This window comes from Poecilia latipinna, unplaced genomic scaffold (genome assembly GCF_001443285.1).
Source record: "Poecilia latipinna isolate Pla-1442-1.1 unplaced genomic scaffold, P_latipinna-1.0 Scaffold1549, whole genome shotgun sequence".
Classification (NCBI taxonomy): Eukaryota; Metazoa; Chordata; class Actinopteri; order Cyprinodontiformes; family Poeciliidae; genus Poecilia; species Poecilia latipinna.
Genome location: NW_015114165.1, coordinates 92431 through 109461, shown reverse-complemented (window position 1 = coordinate 109461; position 17031 = coordinate 92431). Strand labels below are relative to the sequence as shown.

The 17031-nt window shown below is 40.0% G+C and overlaps 1 protein-coding gene across 5 annotated transcripts in view; it reads right to left on the bottom strand.

The window, feature by feature from the left end:
• Positions 1-17031, bottom strand: part of LOC106963558 (nesprin-2-like) — a 75643-nt gene that overhangs the window by 49354 nt on the left and 9258 nt on the right. For 3 of the 5 annotated variants that reach the window (XM_015058542.1, XM_015058540.1, XM_015058543.1), the window contains exons 2-23: positions 13923-14093; positions 12199-12354; positions 11437-11675; positions 8761-10777; positions 7623-7957; positions 7408-7552; positions 6700-6900; positions 6365-6603; positions 6131-6281; positions 5504-5647; positions 5286-5420; positions 4901-5083; positions 4654-4791; positions 3698-3883; positions 3486-3596; positions 3177-3356; positions 2739-2843; positions 1414-1512; positions 995-1042; positions 530-904; positions 363-439; positions 115-274 (exon numbers count right to left, since the gene is read on the bottom strand). In XM_015058542.1, coding sequence (XP_014914028.1) covers positions 115-274; positions 363-439; positions 530-904; positions 995-1042; positions 1414-1512; positions 2739-2843; positions 3177-3356; positions 3486-3596; positions 3698-3883; positions 4654-4791; positions 4901-5083; positions 5286-5420; positions 5504-5647; positions 6131-6281; positions 6365-6603; positions 6700-6900; positions 7408-7552; positions 7623-7957; positions 8761-10777; positions 11437-11675; positions 12199-12354; positions 13923-14093 — 5595 coding nt within the window. The remainder of the gene's footprint in view (positions 1-114; positions 275-362; positions 440-529; positions 905-994; positions 1043-1413; positions 1513-2738; positions 2844-3176; positions 3357-3485; positions 3597-3697; positions 3884-4653; positions 4792-4900; positions 5084-5285; positions 5421-5503; positions 5648-6130; positions 6282-6364; positions 6604-6699; positions 6901-7407; positions 7553-7622; positions 7958-8760; positions 10778-11436; positions 11676-12198; positions 12355-13922; positions 14094-17031) is intronic. The other 2 variants (XM_015058541.1, XM_015058544.1) reach the window with 2 other exon arrangements.

Sequence of the window (17031 nt, the reverse complement as noted above, 5' to 3'; positions counted from 1 at the left end):
AACCCTGCTTTATTTAAAATTAACAACTTAAATTTGTAGCTAAATTGAAATGGAAAACTTGTATTCAGTTCGGTATTTTGTCACTCCACATTTACTTTTCACGTATTTTCTAACCGTTTTCTTTTTTCCTCCGTCTTGAGGGCCGATCGTGTTTTTCTGCTCCTCCAAAACTTTCCTCAAAGTGCTCACTTTTTTCCCAACATGGGACCGAATATGAGTCCAATGCTGATTTTCCACATCATCATCATCATCATCATCATCATCATCAGGAGAGCTGCAGGACAGAATGAGGACGGGTGTGCTGTAGGTTTGAACAAACTAAAATATGAAAACATTTTCTCTTCTCGTTTGCAGTTTGTTACCCAAATGATGCTTCAGTTTTCTGAGGTTCTGAACTTGGACTGACTTCTTTTTGCTCCTTCAGTTTGTTTAACACTCCCTGAAGATTAAAGAGAAAAACAGCCACATTTGATGGATTACAGTTTAAAAATTAGCATTTTTTTAATTTCAATTAATCTTGGACACTCACCGGGTGTGAAAGGTCAGCCGAAGATGAAGACAGACGGTCGTCTTCCTCCTCTCTCAGCTCATCCGAGGCTTTTTTGGAGCAAAACGGAGTTGTGGGTCTCGAAGGAATCAGCCTGGTGTCTCCCACCGCAGCTTCCATCAAACACGGGTTTATTTGTGGATCGACGTCAGCCGTTTTCTGCTCTGACGATCCTGCAACATCTTCGTCTTTTACGTCATTCTCTACTTTTTCAAAATGAAAGGTCTGGGAAGCGTTCAAGTCCAGTTTTGAAGATGCGGGTCCAAAACTGTCATCAAGTCCAGATTTCACACATAAAACACTGATTCCAGGTTCGTCTGAACTGTTTTCAGCCTGATAAGCTGCACTCTGCTCCTCCTAAAACACAATGAATCACTTTAATCCAACATGTAATTGTTTTTTTTTAGGAATAAATCCTCACATCCTTATGTTTCCAATATTTTTTACCATGTCCTCCCTTGGTTCATCTGGAAGATTGAGCGTCTCCTCCAGGTCCTGGTGAGTTTGTGAAAATAGAAATGCAAATAAAATCCACGCCCACACATTTATTCAAACATGACCTTCTGGTTTTGAGTGTATGGATGAAAGGAAACGTTTCAAGCAGCTGCTCCTGACAGCAGAGGAGCAGGTTTCTAAGGAGAGACAGAAACCCGTCCGGTGCAGCTTCACTTCATGCAAAAATGAGTTAATTTAATTAGTAGCAAAGGATACATGCATGAATTTTATTTGAAAATCATTAAAAGGAAGCTTGATAAATATAAAAAGAATTGTTATTCCTTTTCAGAATTAAAGAGGATGTTTTGTAAATAATAGGAGATGTAAAGATTTTCAGTTACGCTCAGGTTTGGATCGTTTCAAAGATTTACCTCTGGTATACTGCATGTTAGTGTGTCAGAGGAGGAAGAGTGACGACTCTCATCCCCTTCATCCTCCTCTTCCTCTGTAACATGCATCTCAAAAGCCTCCTGATTGCAGGGATGAGAATTAATAAATCACCAAACGTGAGTCGAATTAAAACGGAGCAATAATCACTCAGTCACTGAACATCGGTGCTACTTTCATGGATGAATGAATGATCTCACTCAAATCTAGAACATAATATGAAACATTACATTAGTTTAGTAAGTATTAATATATTTATGTATATATTTATGAATAAAAATATATTTTTATCTAATATTTCAATATTTCAAGCTAATTTAATCTAATTTTCTCTGCACTCATTTATAGATTAACCTATTTATATGTGCTTATTTATTTAGTTATTTATTTATATTCAGTCATATTTACATCAATCTCAGGCATATATATATTTATAAACTTTATCTCTTAAGGTTATATTTCTATTGCTAATAACATTTTGGATGGAGTAGCTTGTCCAGTATATTATTTTCTATTTTCCATACAGTGATGAAGGAAGTAACTTTCATTTAATAACAAACTGTTAGAGAAGGAGAAAAAATATGAGAAGAACAACGTTGGCAAGATTTAGGTAGTCTGAAAATTTAAAGGTTTTTTTTAAGTCAAAATAAAAAAATAAAGTAGTAACTGTTTTTTATCTACTTAAAATAAAAAAAATACAGTAGTAACTGTTTTTTATCTATATATATTTTTTTATATATATATATATATATATATATGTATATAAAGTTGCATAAAAAGTTCCAGTTCCACTGGCGCCGTTACCTAGCAACGCCAGCCATGCCCAGCCCGTTACCTAGCAACGCCAGCCATGCCCAGCCCGTTACCTAGCAACCCAGTTCTAGTTCCACTGGCAGATTATTTCACTTGTAACAAAACATTTTTCACATGTTATAAGTGAAATAATCTGCCAGTATTGCTTTTTTAGTCAATATTCAATAATTATTGACCTGAAAGCTTCTTTAATGAAACGTATTAAATAATTTGGCACATGTGACTCGCAGCATTCAATACACACCTGCAAAACTAAAATTCAATGAATTGATTAACTTCCCTTTTAACTTCATATTTTTAGTAAAACTGTTCATAAGCAGATTCAGATAAATCCAGAAAACAGACGTAACAAAGCGTGAAAAGCTCAAACATCGAATTTAAAAGTCCTGCCAGCTTTTCAGTGTATGACAATCAAAATTCTCAGATAATGAAAAGTTTTAAATGAATCACGGCTTGTCAGACGCTTCTCTTTATCTAATATTGTCATTATTGTTACCTGGAAAAAGCGTCTGTGTGCAGGGTTCTCCAGCAGCGGCATCTCTTCAGATGAATCAGAGATGATATTAAGATTCTCAGTCGTTTCTTCTTCTTCCTTTTTGTTCTGTTTGTCAAGAATAGTAAAAAAAAAAAAAAAGATCACGCCAGTTTCAATATTTGTTGTGTTATTTGAAGAAAATGGACATATAAAAACACAGATTTCTGCTTTACTTCATTCTTGTCATCAAAAAAACCAAACAAGCTGCCAACCTGTAATCGAAGACTAGGTATATTTCAAATATTTCACACATGGAACAATCAAGGAGTTACTCAAAACACACAAAGCCATTTTATTTAATAATCCTTCACACTTTTGAATGTTTTAACTTTTGTACTGCTTATATAAGGTTTTCCTGACTGCGTTTTGACATAATCCCCGTCCTAAACCGTGCCGTACCTCCAGCAAACGCCTTTTCTCTCTGGTGATTTGCTCCAGCCCATCCAGCTGTTCCAGCAGCGTCCTGGCTTTGGAGAAGATCACCAGGTTTTCTGCTCCTTCGGGGAGATGGACCTCCTCTTTCCAGCTCTCCATGTCTTCCAAACTCTTCTGCATCAACTGGATCTGGGTCAGGATCTCCTTAAGGTGCAAAACACAGTTAAACCAGAGTTAAAACGTCCACATTAGTCAGAAAATGCATCAGTTCTAACCGAGCTGAAGCATTTAACTGTCAAACAAACGATCAAATCTTCGTCAGCAGAGTTTTACCTCACGTTCTGCCTGCGTTACGTCTGCATCATCCATGCAGTTTAAAACGTTTATGAATTTGGAGACGTTTTTCTCCATTGCCTTAATGTCAGCTTCAACCACTTCCACTATCTGCAAAAGAAACTGGCTTCAGTTTAGACGAATGTCAGTAGGGTGGGAGCTTTCAGTGCTAGCGTTAGCATGAAAAAGTGCTTTTATTTCTGGGTTTTTACCGCAGCAGCCTCCTGGAGCTGGTCAAGCGGCTCGACGATGGTCTGCTGCATCTCCTGGACCTGTTGGTCTCTCTGGTCCAGCCTCTCCTCCTGAGCGCTGACGTCACACACAGCAGAGATCTCCACCAGGCCCGACTTAAACACCTGCAGGGTGTGTCTGATCCTGTCAGAGTCTTCCAGCATCAACTATTCCAGAAATTTCAATTAAAAAGAAAAAAGCAAAAATATCACAGCCAGTTAAACGGTTGGGGCAAAATGTGCAAAGTGTAATATCTGATTTAAATCTTCGTATTTACTGATAAATCAATGGGTAATTCTGTCTCTCTGGGATAGATTTATGGCCTGTAAATGAAATTCTTTGAGTATGAGATTTTAATCTGCCCAGTTCTGCCTATTTTGAGCTGTTTTTGGTCTCTGTCACTTTAAATCCTAATAAGCTGCTGCAGGCCACGCCCCCAACTCAGCGTTTACACTCGCACATGAAAATGGCTACAAACAGATGTGCAATTATGCAACAGTACATCTATGAAAAGCAAAAGAGGAGCCTCCTGCACAACCAAACAGAATGCAGCAAGTGGTTTATGAATGGTAAGGCAACAACAAACACTTGTCTGTTCCAGCAGCCATTGTACAGCGGTTAAACAAACTGATCAAACGTGCTGGAGCTTGGTCGGGGTTGCTAGGTAACGGCACTGGGCTCGGTCTGGGGTTGCTAGGTAACGACGCAGTGCCTGTTGAATGTTACTTAACAATTTTTGCTCATTTTAAAGACAACAAAAAACATCCTGGTCTTTTTTCTAAACACTTCGGTTGTTTTTAGAAGCGGCAGAGAGCCAAATGGAAGTATGAAAACAGTGAAAATGTGAATTTTGTATAAAAGATGCCCTGTCTTCCACTGTATGGGTGAAAAAAGGCTGACATTTGAAGACCAGAGAGAGATTTTGTGGATCTCTAACCTGTAAATACTTGACATGATTGCTGAGACTTTTGGCTGTTGTAAAGTTGCACTGAGTGCCAAGCCATAACTGGGCCTCATCCAACCAGCAGGAGGCTCGGTGAGAAATGTCTTCAAACTCCTGCAGGCAGGCGGGAATCTGAAGTCAGAGAGGAAAATAAAAACATTAAACGTTTTTATGTAGTTGATGATGTTTTTCAGTGCTAGCTGAGCTGAGTGTAGAAATCTGAGGAGGAGGAGGAGGAGACCTTGTTGAGGAAGGCGGTTCGGTTCTCAGCCAGGCGGGATGCGTTCTGATAGAGCTGCAGCGGTTCTGTGAGCTGGTCCATGAGGAGCTGGGCCTCATCCGGCTGGTCCTCCGCAACGTCCTGCACTTCGCTGTCCAGGAGCATCAAGCTGCTGTGCCAGGCGTCCAGTTCGTCCCACACACACTGGAGGACAATCAAAACAACCTGAAGCACAAATCTTTGCTTCTTGAGCAATAAAAATAGTTCCAGGCACCAAAAGGGTTAAATCCATTGATTAAAAGCAGGGAATGGAATTTGAACATGTGGGGAAAAAATCAGATTTTATGAAATTATCAAAAAGATGTTCAAGCAAACAGAGAAAAATACAAAATGGAGACATAAAGACCTTCAGGACACGTTGAGCCTCTCTGATTGTTGGGCTTTTCTGCTCCAGTAAAGATGTCACTCTCTCCAGACCAGAACCCAGCTCCCTGACTCTGCGTGAAAGCTTCCTGATTGGGTTGTCCGTCTCCAAAAGCTGCTGGATAAAAAACAAACGGTCTGGAAAAAACGGTTTTGGTGGAAGACGATTCATGTGTCGGGAAAGATGGAAGTTAATGTCACCATTTCTTCTGCTTTCTGGACGGATTGTTCCACATTTTGGATCTTTGTTCGGATATCTGGCGGGATTTCTGCATGTCGGCTCCCCAAGGCGTCCAGGATGTGTTTAAGTTGGGTTTTTAGAGAGATAACGTTTTCCTGGAGCTCCTTTAAGGGCAGAACAACATGGAAACAAGATGAGACACAATGTGTCACAAACAAAGGCAAAAACTGGAATCAAGGAAAAGTAAAAAAAACATATACAAAAATTAACAATTATATTTAAATAATAATATTTTAATATTTAAAAATTATGTAATCGGACGGACAAAATAGAAAAATGTGTGTAAATTATGGTATTTTATAGACCAAAATATATAAATAACATAAACACAAAATAACAAAATTATGCAAAATAAATGCTTTTACAAATCAAATTGTTTCAATAAAAAACCTATGAATCTTTAACATTTCAAAATAAAGTTACTCAACTAAATAACTGTTCTGGTTTCTAGATGCTTTCAGAAAATGCATTGAATTGTTTAAAATTTCCACTTGAGTTCCAGAAAAACACGAACTCTCAATCTGTTATAAGCTCTGTTTTAGTATTTCTGTTTATATGCATTAATGAAGCATAAGAAATGAGCCGACCTGCGTTTTGCTTGGATCTGAACTCGTTTCCAGTTCTGGTAAAATCTCAAACACTTTTTTCTCAACGTCTCGTATTTCCTCTTCAGCTCGCCGTCTCTCTTCCTCCTCTTCCTCCGCTGCAGCCATCAGAAGCAGGTATCTCTCTTTCAAGCTGTGGGGATCAATGATGTTGTAAAAACATTTACCTTTCAGCTGGATCCATCATTCTACAAAGTCAGATTTAAGAAATCCCACCTCCAGATGCTCTCTTGGATTTTCTCCAGGGATTTCCAGGCGGACCCAGGCAGGATGCCATCTTGGGAAGATGATGAGCCCAACGCCTGCTCCAGTCGGCGCTTCAGGGACGATAAGGCCAGCTGCTGCTGCTCCATTTGGGCCAGAAGCTCCTGAGGTTCCTCCTGAGAGAAACTCACAGTGGAAGAGTCTGGAAGTTCAGCCTGAAGACCGGACAAGCAGCTGCAACTCTCCTCCATCTAAGGAAAGCAGAATTAAACCGTCAGTAATTACCATCAAAGCCTAAATGACGATTACTTTCTGCATGAAGGTGATTTGCTGATGATGACACCCACACTTGTCGTGATGTCCTTCCATTCCTCTTCCTTCTGTTGTGTCTGCACCAACAGGAGGCCCAAACGCCGCCGTAATGACGTCCAGCGCCTCCAGAGGGCGCCATGCTCGCCGTCCTTCCCCACGCCACAACCCTGCGTTGGACATCCAGCTCTCAGGTCAACCATCTTCCCAGCGAGGTCACGAAGGTCTTCCTTTAAAACCTTCACAAAGACACCAGCCTGAATTAAACTCTCATCAAACAATAATATCTCTTAAGAGGAAGAAGAATAATACATTTTATTTTTAGGCGTCTTTCGACACTCAAGGTCACCTTACATAATTTAATGCAAAAACAGAGACAAAATTTAAATGCATAGTAAAATTAAGTACATAATAAGAATTAAAAATTGTAATCACAGGACGTAGGCAACTTGAAACAGAGCGGTAACTATTTAAGCATTCACACCAGCCCTGCTTAGTTCGCTTTAATTTAACTTCTCCATTTTTGTTCACATTTTCCTTCAGTTGTTCTTGGTGCAGCGCCCCCGCAGGTGAGGAGGGGAACAGGTTTTTTCGAAAGCTTTGGTTGGTTTGACCACACTAACTGAAAATGTAGCAAATGTTTCCATTTTGGTTCCCAGTTGAACCGAGTCTACCGGAGTATCAGGTGTGAAAACTCCCTAAATCTCTATTTCAAGGCTCTAGCAGATTTTCCACATCTGACCCACCTTCACTCTCTTCTTCTGATCGATACACTCATCATACGATGTGACTTTCTCTGATGCATATCCTGAAAGTTTGGCTTCAAACTGCAACACTTCCTGTTTAACGTCTTCATGCCACTTTCTATGGGTTCTCTGTCTGACTTCACACCTGTAAGAACAGGAAGTGTAAACAAAACAAGCATATAAATACATCTCAGACACATAGTGAGGCGTGGTACCTCTGCAGACGCTCCACTCTGAGTTTTGCCTGAGCCTCCAGTACAGCTCTTCCAACCAACAACTGGCTGAGGACGTTGATGTGAAGGAGCTCGGTCTCCGGTCGTGAGAGGCAGCGTTCCTGCGGCACTCGCTCCATCAGGTGGTTTATGTGAGCTTGAAAGCCAACTTCAAGAGTTTCCAAAGCCTGTTGGGTTTGTCTTTGCTCCTGGGTGCAATCCAAAAAGCCTCCGGGAGCTGACAGGAAGGTCGCCTCGGCATTATGGAGGAAGTTCATGGCTCCCTGAGCAGCCCACTGGTAATCTTTAAGGGATTCCCTGGCCTGAGACAGACCGACCTGTTGGACACGTTCAAAATGTTAAAGAAATCTTCCAAATGGGTGAATAAAAACCATTTAAAGCTGCAGTGTGTAACTTACTATATATCACTAAGTTGTGACAGTTTCTGTGAAAAGATTGAGTTCCTCTGTCTTTTCCTGGTGCTAGCTGGAAACACCCAATCAGCTCCAGGAGGCGGGGCTTAATGCTGTCAATCACTTTGGTAACTAACATAGCTTCTGTAGTTAATGTTTTCCATTAACAGTAAGTTGTTTTGCCTTCATTAGCACCTTTAACAGTGAGTACTGTTGAGAATAATAATTCTGTGTTTTCCTTCTATCTCTTTTAGCTAGCTGCAAAGCTAAAGCTAAAGGAAATGGCATATTAGGAACTCCATCAAAGCTAAAGTTAGAGGATATGACACACTACTTACAGCTTACATAGAGGCTAACAAAGAGAATGGAGAACTTTTGTTTGATGCCATTTTGTCCTGCTAGCTCCTAAAGGTAGCATGAGAAATGGACCAGCTGTATTTTGGTGTTAATAAATGTAATTCATGAATTCAACTCATTGACTCTTCTTCAACCTCACACATCAAGAACTTAGCATGGAGAACAGATATTTTCCACAGTACAGGATGTTGATTGACAGCGCTAAGACCCGCCTCCTGGCTCTGATTGGTTGTTTTTGGTGTATTCTGTCAGATGGCAATAGTAGCTCAGGAAAGATTGATCTTTTCACAGATTGTCATCACATGGTGACAGGTTTATAAGTAAAAAGCATATTTGTTTTGTCTGCAGCTTTACGGTATTGGCCGCCTTACCATCCATGAGTCGGACTGTTGCATTACTGCGTCTCTGAGGGAATTCAGCTCATTGCAGTCTTCCAGGTTAACGTTGTCTCTCTGCGCCAGACCTGCCAACACTCTCATCCCAGACTCTACGTTTCTCCTGATGACCCAACACTGAATCACTGCATCATCTATTGCTTTCTCATCGGGTTTGACTTGTTTGTTTTCCTCCAGCTGCCTGTTGGCTCTCTGCAACAGATCCATCAGCAGCGGAAGCTCAAATTCAAACTGGAGACCCGGTAAAAGCTCGGCCTCCAGATTTTTGATTTGATCTGTGGCAGATTGCTCCCAGCAGATCAGCGTTTCCACCATGTCATGGAGCTTCTTCTTCTCTGCATTAAGCTCGGACGGCTCTAACTCACGGGCGATCGCCTCCAGATGATCCGCCGTCTCTTGGCATTGGGTGTTGACCATCGCGAGTTCGACCAGCAGTGTTTGGCTCAATCTGAACCTCTCCGCCGCGCTCACCGATTGGTTTTTAGCCTCCTGGAGTTGAGTTTGGGCGATTTTCATGAATTCCTCCATTTGTCCTCTGTGGTAAACATATCTCTGTTGCTCCATGGCGTTTATTCTGAGAGCTTTGCACTGGTCTTGCAGTTCACTAATAGCGCAGAGCACAGAGTTTCTCTGGTCCTCCTGGCAATGCTGCAGCTCTTGAACTTCCCACTGATGCTCCATTAGCTTGTGCTCCAACTGGGTGATAACTAACAGCGTCTCTTTGGTCAAAGGGAACTTCTGCTTCTCCAGATCAGCAAATGTTTGCTCCAAGTTAGCCTGAATGGCAGCTAACCCCTCTTTGGAGGACATTCTCTCATGAATTAGCTCCTCTAATTCCCAGCAGGTGGCTTTCTCATGAGCTAGCAGTCTGTCTAATTCTGCCCAAAGGCCTAAAAGCCTGTTGCCGAGGTAGCGGCTCTCAGCCGGACTCAGCTCAACGGCTAATTTTGTGCAACTCTCTGAAAGTGCGTCCACTAATTTGAGTTGGGTCTCCAGCTCTACTGCTGCTGATCGATGACTTTTTAGCTCCATTTCCAATTCACTGAGGTCAGCTTTTGAAACGTTCTCGACGTTGGTGCAGGTCTCTCTTTTCATATACGTTTCTGCTACCCAGACATCCAACCTACCAAACTCACACATAACCTTCCCTCTTTCATCAAGACCCTTTTTCATGGCTTCAAGAACACGACCCAACCTGTCAGCAACTGTTTCATACAGCTCTACGGTCTTTATTAACTCCTGATTTTCCGTTTCGGTAGCTTTACTCTTTAGCTCTCCAACCTGCATTTGCATCTTGCTTCGTCTAGATAAAGTTTCCATGTGAAATTCCCTCATTTCTTCAAACTGAAGACGAGCCTGCTCAGGAAAAACAGACAACTTTTTCCCAGAAAAGACTCGGTTTTCTGCTTGTTTTGTCAAATTGATCAAGTCCTGTAGTTGCTTGTTGATTTTACTAGTAGATCCGCTTCCACAGATTTCTGGCAAAGAGTTGAGCTTCTCTTTAGTGACACGGAGCAAAGTCTTCAGGTCCTGAATCTTTTCTTCAATCGCAGCCTTTTCTTTCTGACCCAGCGAAAAGCAGGTGAGGGAACCAGCCTGGGACTCTAAATGCAGGAGAAGCTGGTTGCAAACTTTCAGCTCTGTGGTCAGACAAGCTAAGTCTAAACAACTTATATTGTCAGTTTCAGATTTTAAAAGAGCTTCAAGTTTGGCTTTAAGCTCAGCAGCCTCTTTTAAAACGAGTTTTGACTGAGATGCAGAATTTGACGCCTGTTGATGAGCTCTTCTGATGCTTCCTTTAAGGAGCCTCCATTCCTCCTGGATGTCACCAAGCTGAGCAACGAGAACACCTGAACTCTCCGCATCACTCAGGTGGACCGACAACTGGCTGCTTAGGCAGAGCAAACCTTCCAGCGTTGACTTCTTCTGCTCCATGGTTAGCAGCAACGCATTCAGTTTTTCCTCTTGAAAGGAACTGCTTCCCAAAACACTCCTAAAAAAGTAAAACCAACACAAAATGATATTAGATTAACACATCAATTATAAAAGACACGATAAAATAATTTAAACATGACCTATTATGCTTCCTTGAACAGATTTATAAAAAACATTACTTTTTTTTATACAAATTGAGATTTTATTCTGCTCAGATTCTGCCAATTTGAATTATTTTCAGAATGAGCTGTTTTAGGGAACTGTCCCTTTAAATCCAAATAAGCTGCTGCTGGCCACGCCCCCCAATCAACGTTTACACTCACAGTGAAAATGGCTGCAAACATATGTGCAATTATATAACCATACATCTTTGAAAAGCAGAAGTGGAGCCTCCTGCACAACCAACAAAAATGCAGCAAGTGGTAAGTCAACAACAAAAGACTTGTCTTTTCCAGCAGCCATTGTACAGCCCATACAGCATTAAAACCAGCTGAACAAATGTACTGGAACTCCGCTTGGGTTGCTAGGTAATGTCGCAGTGTGACTTAAAATTTTGAAATGGTTCATTTTCCAGACAATAAAAACATCAACTTAATGCCAAAAACTACCTGTGTTTAAGTGCTTTTTCTGGTTTTAGAAGCAGCAGAAATGCAAATTAAAATGTAAAAAAAAACAAAAAAACATGCAAAAGTGAATTTTGCATAATTGGTCGCTTACAAGCTCATCTTTTCCTTTTCCGCCGCTACGACCTCAAGGAAGGCTCTGGCGTTCTTCTTCTGCAGGTGATACTGCTTGACCAGATCCAGCTGAGCTGCTTTGACCTGAACTGTGGCAGAGGCATCCAGCAGGGCTGAGCTCCACTCTGCCTCCGCTCTTTCTGAAGCCTTCGGGTCTGAAACCGTTGTCACGTTGCTTTTAATGGAAGCCACTTGCTCCTGCACGGACCGCCTGTACTCCTAAAGGAAGCACAATGCCAGGGAAAGAAAAGCTCAAGATTAGTTTGGCAAAAGCTAAATCAAAAGCAAAAACTCCAGGTTTTCAACATTAGATGTTGCAGTCATAAAAATTAAAGGGCCGGCTGTGCCAGAATGTACTGATAAAACTCATTAAACTGTTAACAGCTGTTTGTTTCAGCATTCAGTAAGTGTTTCTTAAAATTAAATAATATTAAACATCTTTTCACGCTGGTCAGTCCATCCAGAACTTTGTGATTGTTTTTGTGTTTTTTTTTGCAATCAAAATCACAGATTTTGTGGCTCTAATGTAGAGAGATTTGTAGGGAATTTTTCATAATATTTGCACTTATGTGACTTTTTGTTAATCACTTGACATCAAGTAAGGCTGAGGAGGCAGTCACTTAAACCCAATGTTTTTGATCAATTTTGAGAAAAATCAGTTCTTAAACGTTTTTTTTTTTACAGGAAAAAAAAGTTTTGACAAAGGAGAGTAAAGTAAAATGTGATGGAATAATTCACATACCTGCGCTTCCTGCAGCTGTTTGTCCATAGCTGCAGCACTGAGGCGTGCAGGCTGATATCGGCAAGCAAGAACACGCTGAACCGTCCGTGCTAATCGGACGTCTGCATCACCAGGTGAGGATGTCAGGTACCAACTCAGGTCCATATGAGGCATTTTCTAAGAAAAAAAGAAAAAATGAACCTTAAGGTGCACATAAAATCTATTTCTTCTGATAACCTTAGAGCAACAAAGTCAACAGAGGAAGTAAAGTGATATTAATATGATCTCATGACAAAGAAACAGCAGATGATGGTAATTTTCCATATTCCAGCTATAAATTTTAAAGTGTTATATTTGGATTTTATGTTAAAATCCCTAACAAAGTAGCATAAAAACTGGAAAAAATGTGCCTAGTTTTCACATTTTTTACAAATTAATCCTGCATTTGGAGTCAACCTGCAGCTCTCTGACCCTCCTATAGGAAAACTCAGAGAAGCAATTTGCCTTTGGAAGCCACATAATTACAGAGTGCATGTTGTAATACTGTGTGTAATTTATTCCCACTTGTCATGTGAATGCCTGAGGTTTGTCAGACAGCAGCAGTGATAAATGAAGACCAAAAAACAGCAGACAGGTCGAATATAAAATTATGGCAAAGCTTATGAAGCAATTCCTGAACATCTCATGGAATAAAGTTTAATAAACCATCTGAAAAAACTGCAAGGAACAACTGAAAGCCTAAGGCATGGCAGAGTCACAATTTACACCATAAATCACTTAAAAATCTGTTATAAAGCTTTAAAATGTGACTTTTACAAACGCTCTCCATCTAATCTGACTAAACCCAAAACCTGCAGCTGTACACTGCAAAAATACAAAATCTTACCAAGTATATTTGGTCTAGTTTCTAGTGCAAAAATCTTAAAATAAACTTGAAATGAGACAAAACTAACTTACAAGTAACTGTTTAGCCAATATAAGAGCTTGTTTTAAGTAAATAATTCCTTATCATGGTTTCATTGGCAGATTATTTAACTTATAAAAATAAACTTTCACATGTTATAAGTTAATTTATCTGCCAATAGAACTAGAACTTTTTCATAAATATTAAGGAATTATTTACTTAAAACACTGTTGAAACGTTACTTTTATGTTAGTCTGTCTCATTTCAAGTGTACAAAAATATTTAGTTATGTTTAACCAGAAATACTTGGTAGGATTTTGTGTTTTTGCAGTGTAAGTGCAGATGAGTAAAAAAATCACACCACACTTTTGAGATTTTTATTCATAAAATGTTTTCCACTTCAGTTATGAACTTTTTTGCAAAAGAAGCAGTTTAAATTGTTCACTTTTAGACATAAATAAGTCAAGAATCATTATGAATATTGATATCAAATATCAACGTTCTCGAAAAATCACATAAAATGTAATTATTCTAACATAACTGCTGTTTTATCTTGATCTGTGTGAAGTGTAATTAGACTAAAGACTCCACGGGAAACGACTCTCTCATAAATCCTTCCTGTTAGGCAGCATCATGGGAAAACACAAACATCAGTCAACTCTCTTCTTCTCACTCTGACATGCATTCAGAAATGATTTAACCCTTCATTTGGAAACAGAGACTTGAACTTGTTTCAAAAAGTGATGCATTATATGTGCACAAATATAAGAGATAATATTTGTGACTCAGTTTAGGACAGAAGCTGTGTTCAGGTTTTGCATTAAAACCAGTTAAAACTCACCTGTAAAATGTTACTTTGCTCCAGCGACGCCTGAATCGCTGATAAACTGTCCTGCAAGGCGGAGCTGTAGCTGTGGCTTCCCGGTGATCTACCTGTCGACTCTTCAGCCCCGGGACCGCATGCCGATCCCGGCGGGATCCGCTCCGACTCCATGACTCTTTGGCTTTGAAGCTACGCAGAAAGAAGCCAGGAATGGCGTCACATTTTAGCCTTTCCCCATGTTTGTCCACAGATAACAGCACTTCCTGTTCTCTTTTTCCCGCCTCCACCGCTGCAAATATCAGGTTGTCAGTGGCTCAGCCAGTTAGTGCAGTTAACACAAGAATGCACCCGGGTGAGTGAAGAAGAGTAGGAAGCCCTGGGGGTGAAGGATTCCCCGTCTGCTCACATGAAACAACGCTGACTCTGTTTTTTTACAGTGTCGACAAACTGGACTGAAACCAAAAACGTTAGCAGGTTACAAAAGAAGGGAGTCGCCTTGATAAACGTCAGGGGGGAGATGAAGGTGTGTATTGTGGCTGGTTTCTATGCAGTGAAAGAATGGAAACATGCAAAATGATTTGCAACAAGGAAATGGAAAAATAGTCATCTAATGATCAAAATACAACTGATAAATGGGCTTCATTTAGAGCACAGGTGTCAAACGCAAGGTCCGGGGGCCAAATCCAGCCCACCGTAGCTTTTTATGTGGCCCTATAGAAACGTCTACACCCCAAATTACAACAACCAGTGTCTTTGGTTTTTCATGATTCCACAATTGCTGAAATTCTTGGAAAATAACCAGATTGTCATTTTTTTTTTTTTTTTTTGCGGTAATGTATAATTATGAATTCATTGCAAATTTTCTGTAAAATGTTCAAAAACTAACATGGTAGTAGTTTTTACTTCTACTCCACCGCTTCCTTATTTAATCTCAACTTTAGCCTGCGATCCATATGGTAAGTAAAATGTCAGTTATCATCTGACACAATATGGCGCAAAACTTCTTTCAAATGTTTTTAAATTTTCTGATTTTAACTGCAAAATATCAGAAAAACAACAACCAATTGTTAATGTGTCCCATCTGTACAATCTGATACAACCGATACGGCCCAAAATGAAAGTCTGACACAAAACAAAATCTGTTTTGTCTTGTGCAGAAGCAGAAGTTTATTTATTTTATTGTTGTTTAGATTTCCTAAAGCAGTACCACATTTCTGCTCCTGTCACTTTAAGAGCTCCGTCCTAAAAACCTGGCCTGCTCTGATTGGTCAGCTGGTCAATTCAAAATGCAAAAGACAAAAAGCCCATTCTGTCATGCTCTTCTGCACCTGTGCATGTTGGCTATCTGGAGAAAGTACACAAAGCCAAACTTTCCTGGCTGAACAGATAAAACCGTAAACAGAAACCAGATGCTAACCCTGATAACGAACGATGGTGTAATGACAAATATTCATATTGACAAATTACTAAAGAGATATTTCAGGCATCCAGAAACAACCACAAGAAGTGAAAGGAAGTGAAAGCTACTTTGGCAGCGTCCTCAAATTGTTCAGGATTTTGCTCAAATTTAGCTGCTTTTCGGTAGATGGCCAATGCTTTAAAATGAACTTTGGCAGATGGGAGGCGTTCAAACGATAAATGATCAGGTAAGAAAAGAAAAAAAAACGCAAATCTGTTCTTGCAAAAAAGCAGTTTAGCATAAAATTACAACTTTAAAATGTCATTTTTACTTCTTGGTGTCTCTCACACTTGACTGCAAGACATGTTTGTAAATGTCAACGTTACTTGATAAAAAAAAATCTAAAGAGCTGAGAACAGGTTGTTGTCTTAATCTGCAGGAAGTTTAGGAAAAAACACTTATCTGTCAGAAGAGAGCTTGACCTGATGACCTTTATATTCAGGGTTCTGAGCCCACGCGAGCGAGCGAACGACCAATGCAACTCCAGGTTCAGCATTCACAACTCAGATGCACATATTCAGCCACTTCCATCTGTAGGTGGCGCTATAACTTCAGCTTATAACTCCAAACTTATTAATCACATTAACAAAACTGATACGTTTCTTAGATAGATTCTCCAACAGATCTGTGCCAAAGTTATTGGTCTGGAATATTTCCCACCAGAGCCATGAAATCTGGATTAACCAAAACCAACTCCACCCCTAGAATCAAAAATAAAACCTGGCACCATATGCACTAAGGAAGAAACAAAAAAGTTATGGCGGTGGATTTTCTTTTTTGCCCAATTACAACTTAATAAAATATTACCACAAACGTAGCTACATTTTAAATCATAATTTTAAAACTGTTAAAAAAAAATCCACAATTTCCTTCAAACTGCCAATTAGAAACACAATATTGACAATATCTAGCTAGTATTTTGTCCAGCTTTAGGTGGAGCTGTAAAATGGCGAAATTTGTTACACAAAAATCGCAGCTTGGATTTTTGCCAAACTTTGCACATACTAACACCACATACATCCTACCTCATATGGTATCTGATACGGTCATGGTTGGTTGAAGTGTGGGGGCTTTATTTACAAAAATGTGAAAAATGTTTCACCTGGCCTCCAAACTTTAAAAGAAAATCTAAAAAAAAAAAAAATCCAAATGAGCTCAAATTTCCAGGTTTCTTTCTTTGAATTGTTCTCAACATTTCATACTCTCTGTTTGGCCATGCATCTTCCAGAATCCTAGACAATCAAAACTAAATTGCTAACACTCAACATATCATGGGAAAACATTTTTCAATTGACTCCGCCCACGACGCATCACGTTTTTATTTGATTCCACTAATGCTGCGACGCATCACATGATGATGTTTTCATTCGACTCCGCCCACGATGCGTCACGTTACGTTTTCATTTGACTCCGCCCACGATGCGTCAGGTTACGTTTTCAGTTGACTCCGCCCACGACGCGTCACGTAACGTTTTCAGTTGACTCCGCCCATTATGCGTCAGGTTACGTTTTCATTTGACTCCGCCCATGTTGCGTCACACGCAGTTTTCATTTGACTCCGCCCATGATGCGTCACACGCAGTTTTCATTTGACTCCACCCATGATGCGTCACACGCAGTTTTCATTTGACTCCGCCCACGTTGCGTCACACGCAGTTTTTATTTGAC